Genomic DNA, 27,213 nt, shown 5'->3' with positions numbered 1-27,213 from the left:
ATCCATTTTTTACATCTATTTGTACTACATTTTGTTTTTCATTTGTTTTGTATACTACAAAAAAAAAGTTGCAAGCCGCTAAAGTGTTCGCGTCCGGCCTTAAGAAAAGGTGGCGACCCTAGGGGGGTCATGGAAGGGCCCAGGCATCAGGGCAAATCTGTGCCGCACAGGGTGATTAGGGTGTGCCCGGGCACACCCAGCACACTTCATGCTCACGCCTATGGTAATAGCAAATTAAATATTAAAGATATTGTTTTATAAACGTATAAAAATTCCAGAGATAGTGTCTAAAAGTTGACCACTCCCCCTTGTATTTCTCATTGAAAGCCCAAATTTTGAATATTTGAGCCAGAATATTTCAATACGGCTTAGATAAAGTTGTTAAGTATCGCTGCCTATCCTCCCGGGAATATTTCCCCTCAAGGTCTAAAATAAGGGTAAGTAATGAAAACAGAATGCAATAATCAGACTATGGACAGCAAGGGGGTTAAAATGTGAAATGTCTACATGCTGAATGTGCAGTGGGGTGGATTTACTAAAGGCAAACAACTGTGAACCTTACAGGTGCAGTTGCTCCTTACAAGGGAATTTTCTCTGGAGCTTAATAAATGAGGTGAAGCTTCACTTTGGAAGGAATACTCAATCACATGCAAGAAAAACAAAAGCATTTTTGTTTGCACATGATTTGATGATGGAAGTCAACATCTCAACAGCCTCCTCCTCATTTACTAAGCTCTGGAGTAACTGTCTTTGCGTAGTGCAACTGCCCTTGCAAAAGTGCAGTCTATTTGCCTTTAATAAATTGTAAACCAGCCCTATAGTTAAGTCAGTGTTTCGTGCATTTATTAGCCCCTGTATGTTATATAACCACTCTAGGTCTGCTGTCTTTTCCAGGAGTCAGTCTTTTTTATGCCGTGAGCCATGATTGCCCTTGGAGTTTTCCTCGTTCTTTGTTATAATTTGGTCCAGGGTCAGTTTCCAAGAACCTGCACCACAGATGATGCAATTAAGACAAAAACCTGCTGCCCCCTTTGGATAGACGGCAGCCCCTGTGGCTCGAAGTCAGGCCGTGGCAAATGCCGTAACAGAGTTGTCATTACTACCTTTGCAGCTGGTCAAGTGCCCCAGTATCAAGATGACCGCCTGGGCTGGCCAAGGTATTACTATAACAAAACCTGCGAGTGTTCTGATGACTACAGAGGCTACGACTGCGGTGACTGTAAGTACGGGTATTTTGGTGAAAAATGTGACCGCAAAAACACTATTGTGCGGAAGGAAATTCGAGAACTTTCTTTTCTTGAAAGGAAAAGATTCTTCAGCTACTTGCTGCTGGCCAAAAACACAAAAAGTCAAAACTTTGTCGTCCTCTACACCGGAGACCGCCATCACAAAGACACATACCGCTTTGTTGATGCCTCCATCTATGATGTTTATTCCTGGATCCATTACTACTCCACAAAACCACTCCTGATCGATGGGAGCTTTGTTACCACCAGAAATTACGCCCATCAAGGTCCGGCTTTTCCCGGTTGGCATCGGCTGGGCCTCCTTTTCCTGGAGAGACAAATTCAGCTCTTGACGGGGGATGAGAACTTTGCCCTTCCTTATTATGACTGGCGAGGAGAGGAAAACTGCTCAATCTGCACCAATGACTTCCTTGGGGATAATGAAGTGGAAGGGTTTCTCAGTAGCTACTCCCATTTTGCCTCTTGGAAGGTAAGTGGGAAGCTGTCAGGTTTGTACTGCTCTTCAATGTTCTGTTACAGGAACTTTTCTTCACATTATTTGCAAGACAACAGTTTCACCAGACAGGAAGTGATGGAAAACCTGTAACACAAACATGGATAATTAAAAGCTGGTCAAAACCTTGGCCTTCATCTCTCCAAAAAAATCTGCTTGTGGTGCTGTTGAATATTTGTCCTCACTTTAGGTCTTGTAAAATATTGTAACCATGACCATTAGTAGTGGGCAATCTCTCTAAAGATGACATTCATATCTGCATTGCTTTTTAAACTTTTGCAAAGAACATTACATTAATATATAAAAATCCTTACCATTATGTTCTGCTATTAGAAATATTAGGACCAGACCCTTGCATACTGTCGATTGCAGCATGGCATGTACACAATGGGGACATGTAAAGACACGGTTTTACCATACAGAGCCCTGATCGTGCCAATGAAGACTTTTGGGATTAAGTTAAATGCCAATAACAAGCCAGGTTTTGTCCAGCCTTGGTTCCTGACCCCATAAATGCTTTTGTTTGAATGCGCACATATTCCTGTAAGCAATCCCAAATCCAGCTTTTTTTTCAGCTGTAATTTGGTGGAATAAAGTTCTGCCACCTCCAGCTCTGGTTCTCCGCTCTCCTGTTACTAGTGTGTCTTTGCAGCTCCCACAGATCTCATCTCCTGAGCGGATCTCAAGGAGTGCAGGGATATGCAGGTGACCCAGGTGCAGTGCAGTCATGGGCTTTAGAGGAGCATCTCCCGGTAGGCCTCATGCACCCTCTGGGATCCCTGCCAGGATGACAAATCCCCCACTGGATGATCTTGCAGCAGAGAGGCATTGCACCCCTAAACCCTGCACATAATGCACTTCTCTTGTTTAATGCAACTTTAGGACTGCCACTGCTAGTGCAATTTGGCCACACCCACCATTTAATGTGGTCAGGGAAGGGGGCATGGTTGAGTTCCTGCAACTTTTCTTAATGCCCCGTACACACACGGTTGGACATTGATCGGACATTCCGACAACAAAATCCATGGATTTTTTCCGACGGATGTTGGCTCAAACTTGTTTTGCATACACACGGTCGCACAAAGTTGTCAGGAAATCCAATCGTTCTGAACGCGGTGACGTAAAACACGTACGTCGGGACTATAAACAGGGCAGTAGCCAATAGCTTTCATCTCTTAATTTATTCTGAACATGCGTGGCACTTTGTGCGTCGGATTTGTGTACACACGATCTGAATTTCCGACAACGGATTTTGTTGTCGGAAAATTTTATAGCCTGCTCTCAAACTTTGTGTGTCGGAAAATCTGATGGAAAATGTGTGATGGAGCCTACACACGGTCGGAATTTCCGATAACAAGGTCCTATCACACATTTTCCGTCGGAAAATCCTATCATGTGTACAGGGCATAAGTCTTTCCACAAGGGTTGAAGCTGTTAAGAATCATAGAGGTATGGCCAATTTATGAACTGGGATTTCCAAAAAGCTCATAGGTGTGAAGGTAAGATGTCTACAAAATATGACCACATTTTGTATCTCTATAAAAGCTATCATGTCTGCTTTAGAGTTTGTTCGTAGCTCACCCGTCCTCCTGTTTCCTTGCCAAATCACATGCACAGATGACGCTGCTGACGCCCCTTCCAAGGTAGACAAAATGAAAGGTCCAGTGTTCTGGATCCAATTATGAATAAAAGGGGAAAAGAAACATAGGTCTGGTTCACGGTACAACACCCAATTAAAAGGCACCTCATCCCTAAATAATAATGAAACAAGGAAGGAAAAGTTGAGGGGATTTTGAGGGGTGCCAAACAAAATGATGGAAAATGACATATAATGACTTAAAGAGGAGTTCCACCCAGGGGGCCCATGAAAAAAAAAAAAAAAATTAAAAGTCAGCAGCTACAAATACTGCAGCTGCTGACTTTTAATTGGACACTTACCTGTCCCAGGGTCCAGCGATGTGGGGGATCGAAGCCACGCTAGTCTCCCCCTCCGTTCAGCGGCGCCGGCATTGCAACTGTGGGCGCCGGGCTGTGGCTTCACAGCCTCGCACCCACTGCGCATGCGTGAGCGGCGCCGCGTGCCGTGATTGACCGCTCAGTCACCTGGGACCTGTAATGGGTCCCAGATGATTGACAGGAGGGAGGGAGCAGAGCGGAGCCCTTCGCTGTGCCGAGGGGGAAGTGATGTCACCAGCCCAGGCACTGGAAGGGACAGACTACGAGGGACCCCCTACCAACAGGCATTTAGAGGTAAGTTAAAAAAAAAATATCCAAATTTTTTTTGTTTTTTAGGATTTTTTATGTATTTTTGTTTTTTTGGGTGAAACCCCACTTTAAAATTAGCAAATTAGATTTTATTATTACAGACATATAATGACTTAAAATGAGCAAATTAGATTTTATTATTACACACGATTTTTATAAAATTTTCATTCATTTTGGCTTGAACCTACCTACTTTATAACCTCTACATTATTGTTATTATTGTGAATAACTTTTTCTGTATTCTGTAATTTTATAAAAATCGTGTGTAATAATAAAATCTAATTTGCTCATTTTAAGTCATTATATGTCTTTTTCCATCATTTTGTTTGGCACCGTAAAAATCCCCTCAACTTTTCCCTCCTTGTTTCATTATGAATAAAAGGGCTTTTTTTGAAATAAGATATAATAATGTTGCACTTTAGACTACAAAGCTAGTTAATATTGATTAAACTACAGTTATTTCTTCTGTTTGTGTTTCTTGCTACAGTCTTGCATTGGTCCGCCTTGTCAGTATGCGTACACCATACCTGTGGGATGCATCTAGAAGCTGGAAGTAGTAGACACTGCTCTACACCTCTACTCCAGTGATCTCCACTAGCTTCCAGGTCCCATACTGACCAGCTCACCTGCCACATTGTGAACGCAGTAGGTTGCCCGCCTGACACAGGCACCATTCAGAGTGCTTTTGCATTTCCTCAATAAATGCAAAGCATTCTGATTTGATGAGGCGAAGAGCATGGCTGTACATAAACTTAGCTATACAGAAGTATTAGAATATAACGAAAAAAACTGGAATAGTTCAAAATTCATATCTCTACTAACAAGGCTCTCCGTGTTTCCCTTAGTCTATTTGCAGTGGGTACAACTATATTGATGTATATTGCCTAAATGTTGTTGACCAGAATCAGATGGAAAAATTACACAGGAAGCCTGGCCATGATCCTGATGTCACTGGGTTTCCCACCTTCAAAGATGTAGAGGACACTCTGAAATGGAAAGACTTTGACAGCCCTCCCTACTACAGAACCTCAAAGAAAAGCTTCCGCAATGCCTTAGAAGGTGGGCACACAGTATTTTTTTTAACCTTTTCAATAAGATAATGGCTTTTTGTTTCAATACCACTGTGGAGATTTCAATTTTTATTCCTTGTCTTGGAGACAAAATGGCGGAGATTTACTAAAACTGGAGATTGTAAAATCTGGTGCAGTTGTGCATGGCAGCCAATCAGCTCCTAACTTCAGCTTGTTCAATTAAGCTTTGAAAAAAAATTTGCACTCTTCAGTTTTAGTAAATCCAACCCCATGTGAGAGGAAATCTCAGTTAAATAAACAAATTTTTCTAATAACCATAACGTTTTGCATTTCCAATCATTTTCTGTCTCGGTGGCTATGTCACAAAGAGAAACTCATTGAATCATCCCAGTGGGGACGCAGAAATTGGGGGAAAGAATTGCATAGATGGGCAAAAAAGAGCCTTAAATGACAGTCTCAGTCCAAAGTTCTCAATTGGTATCATAAGTGACTCCAGGAAAACTAAATGCAGCCAACGCATTTTTGGGAAAGATACTTCCTTTATTAGTGCTTAACCACCTCCTGCCCTCCGTATTGTCAACTGACGGGTGCAAGGCAACTCTCTCCTTCTGGGATGATGTCATATGTCATCCCACTCTCACCGTGCTTGTGCACCCGTAGGGGCGTGCAGCACCTCAATTGGCGGTGCGCTGTGTCCCTGGGACATGGCGCATCACTGATCTTGATAAAGAGCCTATGACGAGGCTCTTTACCCATGTGATCTGCTGTTTCCAATCCCAGCTGTGCACATGTAAACAGGGAAATTACGGCTATCGGCATTCCTCTCCTCGCATTGACATTTCCTCCCAGAGGAGATCTGTACAGATAATCAGGGCCCTAATTATCAGTGCTGCCCCAACGGTGCCCATCAGCGATGCCAAATTTGGTTTGGGTACAGCCTTGCATGATCGCACAATTGTCATTCAAAGTGTGTCAGCAATGAAAGTTGAAAATTGGCCTGGGCAGGAATGTGGTTAAAGTGCCCGGTATTGAAGGGGTTAAACAATGTAGCTATGATGTAAGACCCGATGGTTGAAACACATTAGCATCTTTATTCTGTTTGAATTCAAGTGACTTTTTTATGTTAACACCTATCTTTACTAGAAGACTCAAAGAAATGTTCCTGACTAGAGAGCTTTGGACAGGAGATAATGGGTAAATGTGCCTGTATTAGCAGCTAAGTGAAGTGATCTTTGCCTCTAATGAAGGCCCAATCACATAAATATCATCTCCTGTCAAATTTCTATCCAGGAACTTTTGTTTGAAGCCTATAGATCAGGCGTGGGCAACCTTTCAGAGGTTGAGTTCTACCTGGACAACATGGAGGGAATCAAAGATCCCCAGGTAAGGGGGGGAGGCACCCTTTAAAAAAAAAACCTGTAAAAACACAGGCCAAGCCCCAAATAAAAACACAGCATAATGCCCTGTGCCCCCAACCCACAGTAGTGTCCTCTGCTCCCCTTCATATCATCCTCCCACAGTAGTGTCCTCTGCTCCCCTTCACATCCCTCCTCCCAAAGTAGTGTCCTCTGCTCCCCTTCATATCATCCTCCCAAAGTAGTGTCCTCTGCTCTCCTACACATCATCCTCCCACAATAGTGTCCTCTGCTCCCCTTCATATCATCCTCCCACAGTAGTGTCCTCTGCTCCCCTTCACATCATCCTCCCACAGTAGTGCCCCCTGCTCCCCGTCACATCATTGTCCCACAGTAGTGTCCTCTGCTCCCCTGCACATCATCCCCCAGAGTAGTGTCCTCTGCTCCCCTTCACATCATCCCCCCACAGTAGTGTCCTATGCTCCCCTTCATATCATCCTCCCAAAGTAGTGTCCTCTGCTCTCCTACACATCATCCTCCCACAATAGTGTCCTCTGCTCCCCTTCACATCATCCTCCCAAAGTAGTGTCCTCTGCTCCCCTTCATATCATCCTCCCAAAGTAGTGTCCTCTGCTCTCCTACACATCATCCTCCCACAATAGTGTCCTCTGCTCCCCTTCATATCATCCTCCCACAGTAGTGTCCTCTGCTCCCCTTCATATCATCCTCCCACAGTAGTGTCCTCTGCTCCCCTTCATATCATCCTCCCACAGTAGTGTCCTCTGCTCCCCTTCACATCATCCTCCCACAGTAGTGTCCCCTGCTCCCCCTCACATCATTGTCCCACAGTAGTGTCCTCTGCTCCCCTGCACATCATCCCCCAGAGTAGTGTCCTCTGCTCCCCTTCACATCATCCCCCCACAGTAGTGTCCTATGCTCCCCTTCATATCATCCTCCCAAAGTAGTGTCCTCTGCTCTCCTACACATCATCCTCCCACAATATTGTCCTCTGCTCCCCTTCACATCATCCTCCCAAAGTAGTGTCCTCTGCTCCCCTTCATATCATCCTCCCAAAGTAGTGTCCTCTGCTCTCCTACACATCATCCTCCCACAATAGTGTCCTCTGCTCCCCTTCATATCATCCTCCCACAGTAGTGTCCTCTGCTCCCCTTCATATCATCCTCCCACAGTAGTGTCCTCTGCTCCCCTTCACATCATCCTCCCACAGTAGTGTCCCCTGCTCCCCCTCACATCATTGTCCCACAGTAGTGTCCTCTGCTCCCCTGCACATCATCCCCCAGAGTAGTGTCCTCTGCTCCCCTTCACATCATCCTCCCACAGTAGTGTCCTCTGCTCCCCTTCACATCATCCTCCCACAGTAGTGTCCTCTGCTCCCCTTCATATCATCCCCCCACAGTAGTGTCCTCTGCTCCCCTTCACATCATTGTCCCACAGTAGTGTCCTCTGCTTCCCTTCACATCATCCTCCCACAGTAGTGTCCTCTGCTCCCCTGCACATCATCCCCCAGAGTAGTGTCCTCTGCTCTCCTTCACATCATCCTCCCAAAGTAGTGTCCTCTGCTCCCCTTCACATCATCCTCCCACAGTAGTGTCCTCTGCTCCCCTTCACATCATCCCCCCACAGTAGTGTCCTCTGCTCCCCTTCATATCATCCTCCCACAGTAGTGTCCTCTGCTCCCCTTCACATCATCCTCCCACAGTAGTGTCCTCTGCTCCCCTTCACATCATCCTCCCACAGTAGTGTCCTCTGCTCCCCTTCACATCATCCTCCCACAGTAGTGTCCTCTGCTCCCCTTCACATCATCCTCCCACAGTAGTGTCCTCTGCTCCCCCTCACATCATTGTCCCACAGTAGTGTCCTCTGCTCCCCTTCATATCATCCTCCCACAGTAGTGTCCTCTGCTCCCCCTCACATCATTGTCCCACAGTAGTGTCCTCTGCTCCCCTTTACATCATCCTCCCACAGTAGTGTCCTCTGCTCCCCTTCATATCATCCTCCCAAAGTAGTGTCCTCTGCTCCCCTTCATATCATCCTCCCACAGTAGTGTCCTCTGCTCCCCCTCACATCATTGTCCCACAGTAGTGTCCTCTGCTCCCCTTTACATCATCCTCCCACAGTAGTGTCCTCTGCTCCCCTGCACATCATCCCCCAGAGTAGTGTCCTCTGCTCCCCTTCACATCATTCTCCCACAGTAGTGTCCTCTGCTCCCCTTCACATCATCCTCCCACAGTAGTGTCCTCTGCTCCCCTTCACATCATCCCCCCACAGTAGTGTCCTCTGCTCCCCTTCATATCATCCCCCCACAGTAGTGTCCTCTGCTCCCCTTCACATCATCCCCCCACAGTAGTGTCCTCTGCTCCCCTTCACATCATTGTCCCACAGTAGTGTCCTCTGCTCCCCTTAACATCATCCTCCCACAGTAGTGTCCTCTGCTCCCCTGCACATCATCCCCCAGAGTAGTGTCCTCTGCTCTCCTTCACATCATCCTCCCACAATAGTGTCCTCTGCTCCCCTTCACATCATCCTCCCACAGTAGTGTCCTCTGCTCCCCTTCACATCATCCTCCCACAGTAGTGTCCTCTGCTCCCCTTCATATCATCCTCCCAAAGTAGTGTCCTCTGCTCCCCTTCACATCATCCTCCCAAAGTAGTGTCCTCTGCTCCCCTTCACATCATCCTCCCAAAGTAGTGTCCTCTGCTCCCCTTCACATCATACTCCCACAGTAGTGTCCTCTGCTCCCCTTCATATCATCCTCCCACAGTAGTGTCCTCTGCTCCCCTTCACATCATCCTCCCACAGTAGTGTCCTCTGCTCCCCTTCACATTATCCTCCCACAGTAGTGTCCTCTGCTCCCCTTCACATCATCCTCCCACAGTAGTGTCCTCTGCTCCCCCTCACATCATTGTCCCACAGTAGTGTCCTCTGCTCCCCTTCATATCATCCTCCCACAGTAGTGTCCTCTGCTCCCCCTCACATCATTGTCCCACAGTAGTGTCCTCTGCTCCCCTTTACATCATCCTCCCACAGTAGTGTCCTCTGCTCCCCTTCATATCATCCTCCCAAAGTAGTGTCCTCTGCTCCCCTTCATATCATCCTCCCACAGTAGTGTCCTCTGCTCCCCCTCACATCATTGTCCCACAGTAGTGTCCTCTGCTCCCCTTTACATCATCCTCCCACAGTAGTGTCCTCTGCTCCCCTGCACATCATCCCCCAGAGTAGTGTCCTCTGCTCCCCTTCACATCATTCTCCCACAGTAGTGTCCTCTGCTCCCCTTCACATCATCCTCCCACAGTAGTGTCCTCTGCTCCCCTTCACATCATCCCCCCACAGTAGTGTCCTCTGCTCCCCTTCATATCATCCCCCCACAGTAGTGTCCTCTGCTCCCCTTCACATCATCCCCCCACAGTAGTGTCCTCTGCTCCCCTTCACATCATTGTCCCACAGTAGTGTCCTCTGCTCCCCTTAACATCATCCTCCCACAGTAGTGTCCTCTGCTCCCCTGCACATCATCCCCCAGAGTAGTGTCCTCTGCTCTCCTTCACATCATCCTCCCACAATAGTGTCCTCTGCTCCCCTTCACATCATCCTCCCACAGTAGTGTCCTCTGCTCCCCTTCACATCATCCTCCCACAGTAGTGTCCTCTGCTCCCCTTCATATCATCCTCCCAAAGTAGTGTCCTCTGCTCCCCTTCACATCATCCTCCCAAAGTAGTGTCCTCTGCTCCCCTTCACATCATACTCCCACAGTAGTGTCCTCTGCTCCCCTTCATATCATCCTCCCACAGTAGTGTCCTCTGCTCCCCTTCACATCATCCTCCCACAGTAGTGTCCTCTGCTCCCCTTCACATTATCCTCCCACAGTAGTGTCCTCTGCTCCCCTTCACATCATCCTCCCAAAGTAGTGTCCTCTGCTCCCCTTCATATCATCCTCCCACAGTAGTGTCCTCTGCTCCCCTTCATATCATCCTCCCAAAGTAGTGTCCTCTGCTCCCCTTCACATCATCCTCCCACAGTAGTGTCCTCTGCTCCCCTTCACATCATCCTCCCAAAGTAGTGTCCTCTGCTCCCCTTCACATCATCCTCCCACAGTAGTGTCCTCTGCTCCCCTTCATATCATCCTCCCACGGTAGTGTCCTCTGCTCCCTTTCATGTCATCCTCCCACAGTAGTGTCCTATGCTCCTCTTCATATCATCCTCCCACAGTAGTGTTCTCTGCTCCCCTTCATGTCATCCTCCCACAGTAGTGTCCTCTGCTCCCCTTCACATCATCCTCCCACAGTAGTGTCCTGTGCTCCCCTTCACATCATCCTCCCAAAGTAGTGTCCTCTGCTCCCCTTCACATCATCCTCACACAGTAGTGTCCTCTGCTCCCCTTCATATCATCCTCCCACAGTAGTGTCCTCTGCTCCCCTTCACATCATCCTCCCACAGTAGTGTCCTCTGCTCCCCTTCACATCATCCTCCCACAGTAGTGTCCTCTGCTCCCCTTCACATCATCCTCCCACAGTAGTGTCCTCTGCTCCCCATCATATCATCCTCCCACAGTAGTGTCCTCTGCTCCCCTTCACATCATCCTCCCACAGTAGTGTCCTCTGCTCCCCTTCACATCATCCTCCCACAGTAGTGTCCTCTGCTCCCCTTCACATCATCTTCCCACAGTAGTGTCCTCTGCTCCTAGAGTTGCCACCTCATCCCTTTAAACCCGAACACATATTAATTACACAGGTTCTGTGGCTAATTGAATGCAGGTAAGGCACTAAGTGAGTTTAATTACCACCTTAATCAGCCACAGAACCTGTGTAATTAATATGTGTTCGGGTTTAAAGGGGTGAGGTGGCAACCCTATCTGCTCCCCTTCACATCATCCTCCCACAGTAGTGTCCTCTGCTCCCCTTTACATCATCCCCCACAGTAGTGTCCTCTGATCCCCTTTACATCATCATGCTCGGTATATATATATGGGGTGGCTAATTAGTGGGCGAGTTTTGCCTGCGTTCCGACAACAGGAAGCAATAGAAGATCTACTGAGTTCCAACGACAGGAAACAGGAAAAACTTATGCACTCCATTGACAGGAAGCATCAATACTTATAGTGAATCTTAAGCAACCAAGCCAGGAAGCAGCGCCATCTTGTGGTACAAAAATATTTTAACAAAATTAAACAATTGATAACATTACAACACTTATACACAATTACATAGACTTATATTCCCTTAAAGGGAAATCCTACTGTCAAATTTAAGAAAGAACTAGTAAGTTTGGTTGATGAAGGTTTTAGCAGAAATTTGGTTTCCAAAAAAGAAAAGCTGTTTTTGATTCCTGTGGCTCCAAGGGTGCCTGTGATCTATTACCTGCCAAAGGTTAACAAGGATCCAGTGCACCCTCCTGGAAGGCCTATTGTGAGTGGTATCGACTCTATTACCTCTAGAGTCGGTCGATATATAGACTATTTCTTGCAGCCCTTGGTAGCCCATACCCCTTCTTTTCTTAGGGATTCCACTCAGGTTTTAAATATCCTAAAGACTGTTAAATGAAAGGAGAGTTACATACTGGCCACGGCAGATGTAACATCTCTCTACACCATCATCTCGCATCAACATGGCCGTGAGGCTGTGGATCATTTTCTCAGCTCAAGTGACCTGCTGGTTGTTCAGAGAGATTTTTTATTAAGGCTCTTGGATTTTGCAATGGGCCATAATTATTTTTGGTTCGGAGGCACTTATTATTTACAGAATAAAGGTGTGGCCATGGGGGCTAATTTTGCCCCGAGCATGGCCAACCTCTTTATGGCTAAGTGGGAGGAGGATGTCGTCTATCAGAGGCCTAGACTGGAGCTGATTCTCTGGAAAAGGTATATAGACGACATCCTCCTCCTATGGGATGATGACTTTGAATTGTTTAACCTGTATATGACCGAACTGAATGCCAATGATAAGGGTATAATCTTAAAACATGAGGCTAGTAAGTCAGAAATCCATTTTTTGGATATTAATATTAAGGCTGTTTTTGGTGCTATCTTTACATCCACCTATTTTAAAGAAACCGTCAGAAATGGCTTTATTAAAACCAATAGCTGTCACCATGCAGCTTGGTTGAAGTCGGTGCCCAAGAGTCAATTCTTAAGACTTAAGAGAAATTGCACCAATAGGAGTGACTTTCTCCGGGTGGCCTCATCTCTCAAGTTGAAATTCCTTGAGAAAGGCTATCAGTTATCAGAATTGGAAGATGCTATTAAAAGTGATGATCAGAGGGTCAGAGATGATCTGCTGGCCTCTAGGATTAGGGATCATGTTGAAGTTTGCTCTCCTTACTACCTATTCCAACCAACATTTCTCCGTTAAGAAAATAATGAGTAAACACTGGGGTGTACTCCTCAATGATCGAATTCTGGGGCCTCATCTCCCTGAGAAACCTTGTGTGGTGTTTAGAGGGGTCCCCCACTAAGGTTACAGGTAGCACCCAATATTATTGAACCTCAGAAGAAACCACATAGCGTTTTGCTTTTAGGCCAAATGGTTTAGATTTGGTCTCATCTGACCAGAGAACCTTCTTCCACATGTTTGCTGTGTCCCTTTCAGGATGCACATGCCATCAGACAAGTTCGTCCCCCTAGAAGAACTCTCAGGTGCAAAATAACACTAGTTTCCTTTGCTCGTAGGAATCGGCATTGACAAATAGAAGTGCGCATGCGCAAACTGGCGCACAAACACAAACCATCGTGCATCCCCGTGCGCTCTGACGCTTGCAAGCACCCTTGATTAACGATGGCGCCAAATAAGACTATTTAAACTCAGCCAGTGCCTAGCTCCAGTGCTGCTTTGTCTTCAGCTTCTGTGCATCCTGTTACCTGTGAACTTGTATCCTGATTCCTGTTATCTACCCGGCTTGTCTTGACCATCCCTTGAACTCCACCTGCACCTACCTCGGCTTGTCCTGTGACCAATCTTCTGTCTTCTCCTTTGGCTCCTGTTCCACTGATCTGGTTCCAGACCTGGCTTGCCTCCTGACTACGTTCCTGCCTGTACCCTGTATCCGATTCTCCGAGCCTGTGTATGACCCAGCCTGCCTGACTTGCTATTATGTTGATGTCACCTGCACCAGCTGCCTACCTGCCGGTCTTCTTGCTGAAGCCTTCTGGAGACTTCTCCAGCCTAGCAAGGACATCCGCCCTGCTGCCTGCAAGACTTCTTGGCAGTTGTGTGACTCTGCACTCCTGCGCCTTCTGTCCACACTATCAGAGGCCCGAGGTCAGAGGTGTAAGGGAGGCCTTCCTCATCCAATCAGGCTCTACTACCAGGTAGGTGATAGTACAAAGCAGCCATGTCCTAGCCTGGACGAGGAACCTCCTGGTGGATCAGCTGTGCCATCACCTTACAGCACTCACACAAACGAAGAGTCAAGAGTCTGCAGGAGGGTTACAGTCGGCTTGAGGAACAAATCCATGAACTCTCTTCTCCCACATCAGCTTCTGCCTCATCTGCATCTGTATAACCTTCTCCTGCACCTACTGTAGTAATGCTGCCATCTGAACCATGGGTGCCGATTCCAGAAAAGTTCACAGGCGATCACAGCAAGTTCAGGACTTTTCATAATGCTTGTGAACTATACTTTTCATTACAGCCCCAGACCTTTTCTCTCAAGGCTACTAAGGTGGGGTATGTAATTTCCCTTTTGCAAGGTGAACCCCAGTCTTGGGCCCACCGTTTGCTGGAACAGAGAAACCCATGTCTGTCAAGTATGACTTCGTTCTTTGAGACCTCGGCTCAACTATATGAGGATCCCCTGCAAACTGCCACAGCCAAGGCAGCCCTACATGCGCTCCAGCAAAGCGGCAGAACCACTGAGGACTATGTGACAGACTTTAGATGCTGGAGCGCAGATACTAAGTGTAATGATGCCGTTCACTGTTACCAATTCCGGCTAGGCTTATCTGAACCTCTAAAAGGTGAGTTAGCCCATGTGGGTGTACCTGGTTCCTTGGAAGCATCGATAAACCTGGTGATCCAGATTGACAGACGTCTGAGAGAACGCAGGGCTGAAAGATCGGCTGGGCGGCTCCAGCCTTCTTGTATGTTGCCACAAGTTCCCAGTCCGCTAAGTTCAACACAGCTCGGCATGCCTCGCCCCTCTCTTTCTCCAGAGGAACGCCAGTACCGCCAACAGAACCACCTGTGTCTGTACTGTGGGAAAGGTGACCATTATGTAAGGTCCTGTCCAGCCAAGAGTAGCAGATGCCTAACCTTCTCATCTGCCAACCAGTCATCACTGCCTCACAAGTCTAATCACCTGGCTATTCAGATCTCACTGCAACTTCCAGAGGGGGTCATCCAAGCGCCCGCTATTGTTGATTCTGGGGCCTGCAGCTGTTTTATTGACTTGACATTTGCTCTACAACATAAGGTCCCACTGCAGCCAAGATCTCATGGACTTTCGGTTCACCTGGCAGATGGGTCATGCATTAAATCTGGTCCTGTCACCCAAGAGACTGTTCCATTACCTGCCACCATATCCAGTACTCACTAAGAACTGTTACATCTGGATGCCATAGCTTCACCCTTGTTGCCTATCATTTTGGGTATGCCATGACTCCAGGCGCACAATCCCTGCATTCATTGGGATTTGGGAAGAATCGAGTTCCTATCTTCTTACTGCCAGCAACACTGCTTCCCCAAACCATCTACTCACATGTCTCCTTTGCTATATATGTTCTATTCCTGCACCTTATCGTGAATTTGCTGACGTGTTTGGTAAGAAAGGAGCAGAGACTCTCCCTCCTCGCAGGCCATACAATTGCCCAATCAAGCCCCTCCCTGGGGCTGAAATACGATTCGGGCAAATCTTCCCTTTGACGGAACCTGAACTTGCCACTTTGAAAGAGTACATTGATGACAGCCTGAGGAAGGGTTTTATCCGTCCTTCCACGTCCCCAGCCGGAGATGGGATTTTCTTTGTTGAGAAAAAGGATCATTCCCTTTGCCCTTCTGTGGACTACCGGGACCTCAATAATGATTGAGAACCATTACCCTCTGCCTTTGGTGCCAGAGCTGTGTCAGAGACTCCGTTCCGCCATCATCTTCACGAAATTGGACTTACATGGGGTATACAACTTGGTGCGTATTCGTGAAGGTGACGAGTAGAAAGCGGCTTTTCGCACCCTATTTGGACATTTTGAGTGCTTAGTAATGCCTTTCGGACTTTGCAACGTCCCAGCAACATTTCAGCACTTTATTAATGATGTTTTCCTGGACTATTTAGACTTATTTGTCATCGTATATCTAGATGACATTTTAATATTTTCTACTTCCTTGGAGGCTCATCGGGGACATGTTAGAAATGTTCTGGCCCAACTCAGACAGCACGGCCTATACGCAAAACCCAAAAAATGTGAGTTTGAGTGCCAAAGTATCCAGTTCCTGGGCCTTATCCCATCCACAGATGGCATCAAGATGAATCCCCAGAAGGTCTCTGCCATCCTGGACTGGCCAGCTCTCACAGAAAAGAAAGGGGTACATTGGTTTATAGGATTCGCAAATTTCTATAGGAAGTTTATCAAGGGATTCTCCGCAATAATTTCCCCCATTACTCAATTGACAAGACAATGGAAGCAATTCCAGTGGTCTTCAGAAGCACAGTCTGCATTTGAGACTCTGAAAGGACTTTTCACATCTGCACCTATACTCCGGCATCCAGAACCTGCTCTACCATTTGTCTTAGAGGTAGACACCTCAGAGACGGCAGTGGGGGCAGTTCTGTCTCAACGTCAAGGGGCCAAGGCCTTACTACACCCTGTGGCATTCTTTTCATGCAAGTTATCCCCGGCAGAAAAAAATTATGATGTGGGAGACCGTGAGCTCCTGGCGATTAAAGCTGCTCTTGAAAAGTGGAGATATTTGTTGGAAGGGGCAACTCATCCGATCTTAATATATACTGACCAACGGAACTTGCCACATTCACACATATATAGTGTCAACTCTCCACTTTCACCATACACTCTTCACCTTGTATATTTTCACATTTCATTGTTCCTACATTTCTTTCTCGACTACCCCTCTTATCTCTTCTCATCCCCACTCCCTTCCTACGTTCCCCATTTTCCCTTTCCCCGCTTTCCTCCATCATTGTCCTTCCCCCCCTCCCCTTTCCCTCCCTTTCTCCTCCCCCTTATTTGGCCTCCCTTCCTTTCCACACATTCATTCCACACCATGTCCCTCCTTTCCTTCATCTTCATTTTTATTCTTCTTTTCATTCCCCCTTATGTATTCCATCATACTAGCGATCTTTGATAATACAACTACTTTATATTTTTTAGATATATTTAAGGTTATTAATCCTTGGTCTTATTTGCACATTGATGCATACACTTTCTATAACCATATGCTGCAGGATTAAGGAAAATATACATATATATTTATACATTTATATATATATGTGGGGGCTTTCTGTCCAGTCTTCAGGCGTCACTTTACCATTCCCAGTATTTAGTGTTAGTATTTGCGAGCCGCAAGACGTCTGAAACCACGGCAGGCCAGGTGGGCACTATTTTTCACAAGATTTGTTTTCCACATAACCTACAGGCCAGGGTCAAAAAACACAAAGCTGAATGCTCTGTCTCGTATGTTTGGTGTGTCAGAGAAACCTTCTCCTCCAGACACCATTCTATTCCCTGGGAATTTTCTGTTGTTACAGGAAGATTTCTTGTCACAGATTAAACAAGCCTCTGTTGGTATCTCATCTTCTTCTGGGATGATGTTACAAGCAAGGGATGGACTGTTATGGCACAGTGACAAAATCTTTGTACCTGAAAACTTACGAGTTGCCGCCTTTGGTCTCTGCCACGATCATGCCCTTGCAGGACATTTTGGAACCCACAAGACGTCTGAACTTCTACAACGTACCTTTTGGTGGCTCTGCCTAAAAGAGGATTGTAAGAAGTACATAGAAACTTGCCCTACGTGTGTTAGAAATAAGACTAGCAGGACTAAATCCTGGGGTCTGATGAAACCCTTGACAATCCCGGATAGACCTTGGAAAATTATTTTGATGGACTTTATCGTTGAACTCCCTCCTTCCGAAGGTCACTCTACCATCTTTGTGGTCGTGGACCATTTGTCAGAGATGGCACACTTCTTACCCATAAGGGATACACCATGAGCTTCAGAGACAGCACAGATCTTTATTAAAGTAATTGTGAGACTGCATGGACTTCCTGTTAATATTGTGTCTGACCACGGGGTTTAGTTCACGTCTAGATTTTGGAGAGCCCTGTGTGAGACCCTGAATATTGAGTTGTCTTTTTCCTCAGCTTACCACCCACAGACCAATGGTCAAACTGAAAGGACCAACCAAACGCTGGAACAGTATTTACACTGTTTTTCTTCCCTTTGGCAGGATGATTGGGTGGCACTATTACCATTAGCGGAGTTTGCATACAATAAATCAGAACATTCTGCCATCAAGCAATCTTCGTTTTTTGCCAACTACGTGTTTCACCCCTCATTCCTGACCACCACAGCCCCTGAATGTCAAATCCCAGCAGTTCAAGACACAGTGAATTTCTTCAGTTCTAACAATCAGCTGTGGCAAAAAACCATGGCTAAAGCCCAGGAAGACTATAAAAAGTCTTTTGACAAAAGGAAACGGGGAGATCTGATCCTGGAACCTGGTGATCAGGTATGTTTAGCCACAACTAATCTGAAGTTAGCCTTCCCGTCTAAAAAATTGGGCAGGCTGTGAAAAAGAGGATCAGTGATGTGACCTATGAGTTGGCACTACCAGACTCTTTTAAGAGTCACCCAGTTTTCCATATAGCTGTTCTGAAGCCTGCGTGTCCGGACCCATTTCCAGAATGGAATAGTGGTCCCCCTGAGCCTTTAATGGTAAATGGTAAAGAGGAATATGAAGTAGAGGCGATCATGGACTGTAGAAAGAAACAAAATCAGGTCCAGTACTTGGTCAAATGGAAGGGTTACAGACCTGAGGAGAACTCTTGGGAACCTGAGGGCAATATTCATGCCGGGAGACTTGTCCAAGCTTTCTGTCAGCCAGAGAAACTAGCCCAGTTGGGCATCCGGAGGCTGCCCATTGGAGGGGGGCAATGTCAGGATACACATGCCAGCAGTCAAGTTTGTCCCCCTAGAAGAACTCTCAGGTGCAAAATAACACTAGTTCCCTTTGCTCATAGGACTCGGGTATTGGCGAATAGAAGTACGCATGTGCAAACTGGCACGCATCCCCGTGCGTGCCGACGCTTGCGCGCACCCGTCATTGACGCTGGCACCAAATAAGACTATTTAAACTCAGCCAGTGCCTAGCTCCAGTGCTGCTTTGTCTTCAGCTTCTGTGCATCCTGTTATCCTGTTACCTGTGAACTTGTATCCTGATTCCTGTCTTGACCATCCCTTGAACTCCATCTGCACCGACCTCGGCTTGTCCTGTGACCAATCCTCTGTCTTCTCCTTTTGCTCCTGTTCCACTGATCCGGTTCCAGACCTGGCTTGCCTTCTCACTATGTTCCTGCCTGTACCCTCTATCCGATTCTCCAAGCCTGTGTATGACCCAGCCTGCCTGACCTTGCTATTCTGTTGATGTCACCTGCACCAGCTGCCTACCTGCCAGTCTTCCTGCTGAAGCCTTCTGGTGACTTCTCCAGCCCAGCAAGGACATCCGCCCTGCTGCCTGTAAGACTTCTTGGCACTCATGCGACTCTGCACTCCTGCACCTTCTGTCCACACTATCAGAGGCCCCAAGTCAGAGGTGTAAGGGAGACCTTCCTCGTCCAATCAGGCTCTACTACAGGGTACGTGATAGTCCCCCACATGGCTTCTTGCAAACTGCAAACAGGACTTCTTATGGCTTTCTTTCACCAATGGCTTTCTTCTTGTCACTCTTCCATAAAGGGCAGATTTGTGGAGTGCACGACTAATAGTTGTCCTGTGGACAGATTCTCCCACCTGAGCTGTGGATCTCAGCAGAGTTACCATGGACCTCTTGGCTGCTTCTCTGATGAATGCTCTCCTTGCCCAGCTGGTCAGTTTAGGTGGACGGCCATGTCTTGGTAGGTCTGCAGTTGTGCCATACTCTTTCCATTTTCAGATGATGGATTGAACAGAGCTCCGTGAGATGTTCAAAGCTTGTAATTTTTATCTATAACCTAACCCTGCTTTAAACTTCTCCACAACTTTATCCCTGACCTGTCTGGTGTGTTCCTTGGCCTTCATGATGCTGTTTGTTCACTACTAAGGCTCTCTAACAAACCCCTGAGGGCTTCACAGAACGGCTGTATTTATACTGAGATTAAATGACACACAGGTGGACTCTATTTACTAATTAGGTGACTTCTGAAGGCATTTTTTTCCACTAGATTTTAGTTAGGGGTATCAGAGTAAAGGGGGCTGAATACAAATGCCCCCCCCCCCCACACACACACACACACACTTTTCACATACTTATTTGTAAACAAATTTTGAAAACCATTTATCATTTTCTTTCCACTTCACAATTATGTGCCACTTTGTGTTGGCCTATCATATAAAATCTCAATAAAAAACATTTAAGTTTTTGGTTGTAATATGACAACATGTGGAAAATTTCAAGGGGTGTGAATACTTTTTCAAGGCACTGTATTATATAGTTTTGGCCAGAAAGCAACAAAAGAAATGTAAAAAAAAAAACAAAAAAAAAGTTTACCATAGGAAAATACATTTATTATACATTAAATAATTATATACATTATACATTACATTATATTATATGTAGTTATCTTTACTAAGGCTAGCAGCACAGTTAAAAAGGGTCAATGTTGACTTTTAATTCCACTTTTGATAGACATGGAAGCTTGAATAGAAAATTAACCAGGAACTATAATATTGCATTATGATCTTTGTAGGTTTCTTGAACCCATCAGATGGAGTAACACTGGAGCGCAACATGCATAACTTGGTCCATGTCTACTTAGGTGGGACGATGTCTGAGGTTCCAATCTCCGCTAATGATCCTATGTTTGTGCTTCACCATTGCTTTATTGACAAGTGAGTTTATCACTAAATCTGTTACATGGGGGGAGGGGGGCAACTTGGATATATGGGCCTTCTACTATGGCTTATGACATCACCAAGATTTATAATGCTACAGAAAATTGGACTGTGCTAGCCTTCTACTGTGGCCTATGACAGGGGTCTCCAGACCCGGGGGTCAGATGTGGCCATTTGCTTCCCCTTATCTGGCCCTTGGGGCACTATTCCTCCATATGACACCAATGATGGGGCACCATTTCCACTACTGACACTATTGCCTCTCATTAAAACCAAAAGATAGGGCACTGATGCCGGGGCACTTTCTGCTCCTGCTGGCCACAGTCTGCCCTCCCCCTCCCAAAAGCCTAAAGAACACTAAACTGGCCCTTTGCTTAGAAAGTTTGGAGACTCTTGGTCTATGGCATCACAAAAGGTCACCTATAATCCAATGCTACAGAAAATGAAACTGTACACATAACATGTGTGGTTAGAGGAGACAGTTAGACTGGGGACTTGTTACACTATATTGCCAAAAGTTTTGGGACACCTGCCTTTACACACACACATGAACTTTAATGGCATCCCAGTCTTAGTCCGTTGGGTTCAATATCGAGTTGGCCCACCCTTTGCAGCTATAACAGTTTCAACTCTTCTGGGAAGGCCATCCACAAGGTTTAGGAGTGTGTCTATGGGAATGTTTGACCATTCTTCCAGGAAGTGCATTTGTGAGGTCAGGCACTGATGTTGGATGAGAAGGTCTGGATCCCAGTCTCCGCGAGTCAACCCAAATGTGTTCTATCGGGTTGACGTCAGGACTCTGTGAAGGCCATTCAAGTTCCTCTACCCCAAACTCGTTCATCCATGTCCTTGTGAACCTTGCTTTGTGCAACTGTTCCCACAAAGTTGGGAGCATGAAATTGTCCAAAATGTCTTGGTATGCTGATGCCTTAAGAGTTCCCTTCACTTGAACTAAGGGGCCAAGCCAAAACCCCTGAAAATCAACCCCACACCATAATCCCCCCTCCATCAAATGATTTGGAGGGGTGGCCCAATACTTTTGGCAATATAGTATGGATGAGCGAGTTTGTTGTGGAGGAACTTGACTGGCCAGCACAAAGTTCTGACCTCAACCTGATAGAACACCTTTAGGATGAATTAGAGTGGTGACTGCGAGCCAGGCCTTCCTGTCCAACATTTGTGCCTGACCTCACAAATGCTCTTCTAAAAGAATGGTCAAAACTTCCCATAGAGACACTCCTAAACCTTGTGGACAGCCTTCCCAGAAGAGTTGAAGCTGTTATAGCTGCCAAGGGTGGTCCAACTCAATATTGAACCCTACGGACTAAGACTGGGATGCCATTAAAATGGATTTCCACCCAAAAGTGGAACTTCCGCTCATCTGATTCCTCCCCCCCTCCAGTGTCACAATAGGCACCTTTCAGGGGGGAGGGGGTGCAGATACCTGTATTAGACAGGTATCTGCACCCACTTCCGTGAATCACGCCCCCTCCCGCACCCCCCTGCTGACTCCTGGGAAACATACAGGTCCCAGGAGATAGCGGAGACCACTTAGGACGCGCAGCGCGACTCACGCGTGAGCAGTAGGGAACCGGGAAGTGAAGCCGCAATGCTTCACTTCCTTATTCCCACACCGAGAATGGCGGCGGCAGCAGCCGAGAGCCAAGCTATTGCTCGGCTTCGGCTGCCGACATCGCTGGACTCCAGGACAGGTAAGTGTCCGTTTATTTAAAGTCAGCAGCTGCAGTATTTGTAGCTGCTGGCTTTTAATCATTTTTTTTTCAGGTGGACTCCCTCTTTAAAGTTCTTGTGCGTGTAAAGGCAGGTGTCCCAATACTTTTGGCAATATAGGGTATGTCTTGAGAATGTTAGAGATTACGATCATTACAGTACCTCTACAAATCAATGCTTAATTCCTGCTGATAAGGCAGTGCAACTGGTCCTGTTGTACTGGACCCAGACCTCATCAGCTAAACGGGGGAGCCCAGGGCAGCTTTATTGTTCATTTCTGTCTTAATGAATAAACTGATTTTTACTAGACCACACCCTGGCTCCTTCTTGCTTACCAGGGCTTAAATTACATTTCCCTGGGCCCCATCACATCAACAAAGGGACCCAAGAGGCTGGAGTGGAGGAGGGACTTTTTTCATTTTTTGGGGCATAGGCGGATAAAGTCAGTGCCGCTGTTCCGCTGCATCTCAGGGAGGTAGAGGCGGGATTGGAGGGGCCCAGTCAGGAATTGACATGTGTGGTTTGTTTCATTCCGACACAAAATTCTAATTAATTTTTCGTTGTTCGGAAATTTGTATGTTTCCGAATTACAATAGTTTTTCCAAAAATGAAGGAGGGTCGGAGCCCTCCGCTCCTTCAGGCAGCCCCACAAAATGAAGGTTACATCGTCTCAGCCTATTCTCCATGTCGTCTTGTTTGGAGAGTATGGTGTTCAGTTGGTGCTGTATTCGTTCGGTGGCGATCTGTAATGACGGCACTTCATCTTCCACGTGGCTGATGTGGGTCTCTGTCTCTATGACTCACACCCGGAGCTTCTGTAGGTCCTGTCTGATCAGGGATACATCAATCATTACCTCTTCGATCTTGCACATTAAAGTGCTTTTGCAATCTGAAATTGCCTCCAGCACACAGGCTGTCTTCTGCTGCTGAGTCTGAGGAGGAGGACGCGTCTGCGCCATTTTCTCCCGGAGTCCCCTTCTCCTTTAGCCGGTATTTGTCCAGCTTAGCAATCGGGTCAGTCACCTTTTTTGGAGGCGACCTTTTTTGGAGGAGATGTGGGAGGAAGCAGGCTGTGTGTGTCAGGTAGAAAAAGTCAGTTTTAGCCAGAGGATAGATAGAGATGGATATTTCTCAAGCGGAGCTCCCATGTTACGCTCCTCACACCATGCCGGACCAGGCCACGCCCCTCCGAATTACAATAGTAACCAATTTAAATTAATCTGAAATAATGAAACGAAATTCGTCCGAAATTCAAATCGAATTCAAAAACAAGAATGGGATAGAATAGAAAATAAAAAAATAGAATAGAATAGAATAGAAAACACAATAGAATAGAGTAAAATAGAATATATCTGTCTTCTGAAATCCGAATTAGAATAGAATAAAATAGAAAGAATATAACCATCTTTCGAATAGAATAAAATTCAAAAAAATTTGAAAAGAATAGAAATTAAGAGGGAAGAATAGAAAAAAAAATAAATATCACTGTCTTCCGAAAACTCAAATTTCGAATAGACTAAATTTGAATTCGAATGCCAATTCCAATTCAAATGATGATTCTAATTTTCTGAGTTCGGTGGAATTCAATTCCACCGAATTCAGAAAATTTGAAAAGAAATTAAACTAATTTAACTTAACAAAATGATTTAAATAACGAAACAAAACAAATTTTTTTCGTTCCGCACATGTCTAGTCAGGAAGGCTGTACGGGTCCGCATGATTATTAACAGCATCCCTGCCCACTACTGACTGAGCACGGCAGTGATGTATGGGCCAGAGGAAGAAACCAGCACAGGTGGGAAACGCAGAAGAATTCCGAAGCGATTTTCCCAGGCTGCAGTGCTGGAACAGATGGAGCTAGGAGAAGCGGGCCAGGAAGGTGAGTATACTGTCTATGGCAGGGGAGTGTCAGTTTGAGATCTTAGGAACCTGATGGGGTCTCTTTAACCCCTTTATGACAGCCTAATGCATACGTCACCGACCCCCGTCCTCAACAGGATTATGTCCACTGTATAAGCTTCCTTTGTCCGGTACCAGCACGAACCAAGGTCCCTTAGCCCACCCAGTCACTTGTCGAAGCATCAGTGTAGGGTGAAAACATCAGACTGTTTATTCAAACACAGGTACAGAGAGATATCCCCCCTCTTTTACATAATGACACATGGCGGGGTATACTACATTCAGTAACAAGAGACACACAGGTATGTTCAAACTTCTCATCGGTAGATCGTCTTATAAGCAGGGAGAGCTGTTGGAGGAATACCCCCCTCCCCTCTAACAGTGAATCCACATACACATATACATCCCATAATAGTTTGTTCCCAAGGCAGACAGAAACAATAGAATAATGGCATACAGCCACACCTCATACAATCTAGTAAAAAGTCTACAACAGTTTAAGACCAAGCTCATACAATATTCCAGCAGTTGGACAGGTGGAATTTATCTTCATATTTTCTTGAGGGATATTGTTCAAAAATATTACCGTCCCAAGTGAAAGAGCCCCGTCATTCTTTCAACACAAATCACACCTCTAAGACCCTGGATAACAGGGGTAACGTGACATGCTGAGTGGCATAGGCGTGCGCACAGGGTGTGCCGGGTGTGCCTGGGCACACCCTAATCACCCCATGTGAATTAGCATAATCCAGGGGCGGCACCAGGTGGGTGGTTGGGGGATGCCAGTGGCCAGTGAAAATGCCCCCATTATATTAAAGTCTAGGGACACATTACACTCGTGTTTAGGGTGTAGCGTAATATGCTTCCAATCAACTGTCTCCACCACCCGAGCCTCCTCCCTGTGACAGCAGGTGGCATTCATGTGTGTTTGAGCTTTGGGGTGCACACCCTAATACAATAGGCTGTGCACACCTATGCTGAGTGGTTGTACGGTGAGTCTGATTAGTGCAGATCAGATTGGGGTTCTCGGTTACCCTGTTCCCCTAATAGACATGGGGCAACTTACACATAGGAGGGGCGCTGGACAAGGAGTTTCCACAACTCTCTAAGGTAAGCTGGCTTCCACAAGCCCCTACGCCCAAAGTGACTCCCGTCACAGCATATATGCAGCTGCATGGTGTGTGGCACTAGGGCCCACACGCTGAAAATGTGTTGCTGTGGGGTTTGTACTGTGACCAAGCTGTGATTGACAATTGGAGGCTGGTAAGGATGACTCCCAGTGGCATCATCCCTGTGCAGACAATATGTACCATATGATTGGGAGCCCTCCTGCCAGCCTCAGGCATCATGAATGATTTAAAGGATGGCCTCTACATACTTTAAGTGACTTGTGTGATTTAAGTTGTAGGAAAAGTACTGTCATACATACAGTGGGGAAAATAATTATTTGATCCCCTGCAGATTGTGTAAGTTTGCCCACTTACAAAGAAATGAAGGGTTAGATTAGTCCTGTCAATGTAAGAAGGTGCTCCTAACGACAACTCGTTATGTGCATAGAAGACACCTGTCCACAGAATTTCTTTCTTCCATTCAAACCTCACCATCATGGACAAGACCAAAGAGCTGTCAAAGGACATCAGGGACAAGATTGTAAACCTGCACAAGGCTGGAATGGGCTACAAGACAATCAGAAAGAAGCTTGGTGAGAAGGAGACAACTGTTGGAACGATTATTCGCATATGGAAGAAATACAAAATAACCATCAATCGCTCTTAGTCTGGAGCTCCATACAAGGTTTCGCCTAATGGGGAAAGGATGATCATGAGAAACGTGAGGGATCAGCCCAGAACTATACAGAAGGAGATTATGAATGACTTCAAGGCAGTTGGGGCCACAGTCACCAAACAAACCATTGGTAATACAATGCACCGCCATGGATTGAATCTTCTGCAGGGCCCGCAAGGTACCCCTCCTCAAGAAGGCGCATGTACAGCCCGTATGAAGTTTGCCAATGAACATCTAAATAATTCAGAGAAGGATTGGGAGAAAGTTCAGAGAAAACCAAAATTGAGCTCTTTGGCATTAACTCGGCTTGCCGTGTTTGGAGGAAGAAAAAAGCTGACTATGACCCTAAGAACACCATCCTCGCAGTCTAGCACGGAGGTGGAAACATGATGCTTTGGGACTGTTTCTCTGCTAAAGGTACATGCCGACTTTGCTGCATTGAGGGGCAAATGGACGGGGCCATGTATTGAAAATCTTGGTTGAGAACCTTCTTCTCTCAGCCAGAACACTAAAGATGGGTCATGGATGGGTCTTCCAGCATTACAATGACCCACAATATAGCTTCAAGGCAACAAAGGAGTGGCTCAAGAAGAAGCACATTAAGGTCATGAAGTTGCCTAGCCAGTCTCCAGACCTTAATCCTATAGAAAATGTATAAAATTTATGGAGGGAGCTAAAATTTTGAGTTGCCAAGCAACGGCCAAGAAACCTTAAGGATGTAGAGAAGATCTGTAAAGAAGAGGGGACCAAAATCCCTCCTGAGATGTGTGCAAACCTAGTCGCGAACTACAGGAAACATTTTACCTCTGTGCTTGCCAACAAGGGTTTTTCCACCAAGCACTGAATCATGTTTTGCTAGGGGATTAAATACTTATTTTACTCACTGAAATGCAAATTAATTTATAACATTTATATCTTTTTTTTCAGGATTTTTGGTTGATATTTTGTCTCTATCATTTAAATTAAATTATTTTCCCCGCTGTATATTCTGGCTTTGTATATATCTTCACATGTCATATAATATATACATATACCTATAATATATATAATATTTGTAGGATCTTTGAGGCATGGCTTCGTAAATACCAGGCAACTCCAGACGCGTACCCTGAAAATGACGAACTAGGTCATAGTCCTAACGAGTGCTCCACTCCGTACTTCCCATGTTACAGGAACAAAGACCTCCTGCGCATCTCTAACAAATTTATGTACATCTACTCGGAATACCAGGGGATGTAATTCTACATTGAAGCAAGTCTTGAGGTTGGGATCTGCTCTTTGCGTGATTGAAACCCCTTCAAATTACTGTGTGATCTCAGGACCACAATGAGATCTCTATCAAATCTGTCCAACAGA

General features: G+C 46.0%; 1 protein-coding gene across 1 annotated transcript; it reads left to right on the top strand.

Moving 5' to 3' along the window:
- Positions 1–921: 921 nt before the first annotated feature.
- Positions 922–27,213, top strand: LOC141116809 (tyrosinase-like). Its single transcript, XM_073609248.1, has 4 exons — positions 922–1,716; positions 4,851–5,064; positions 20,298–20,439; positions 26,916–27,213. The coding sequence occupies exons 1-4, from the start codon at positions 922–924 to the stop codon at positions 27,094–27,096; spliced, it is 1,332 nt and encodes a 443-aa protein (XP_073465349.1). The 3' UTR covers positions 27,097–27,213.

The sequence above is a fragment of the Aquarana catesbeiana genome, linkage group LG13, assembly GCF_042186555.1.
Source record: "Aquarana catesbeiana isolate 2022-GZ linkage group LG13, ASM4218655v1, whole genome shotgun sequence".
NCBI classification, from domain to species: domain Eukaryota; kingdom Metazoa; phylum Chordata; class Amphibia; order Anura; family Ranidae; genus Aquarana; species Aquarana catesbeiana.
This window is presented reverse-complemented; position numbering and strand designations above follow the sequence as displayed.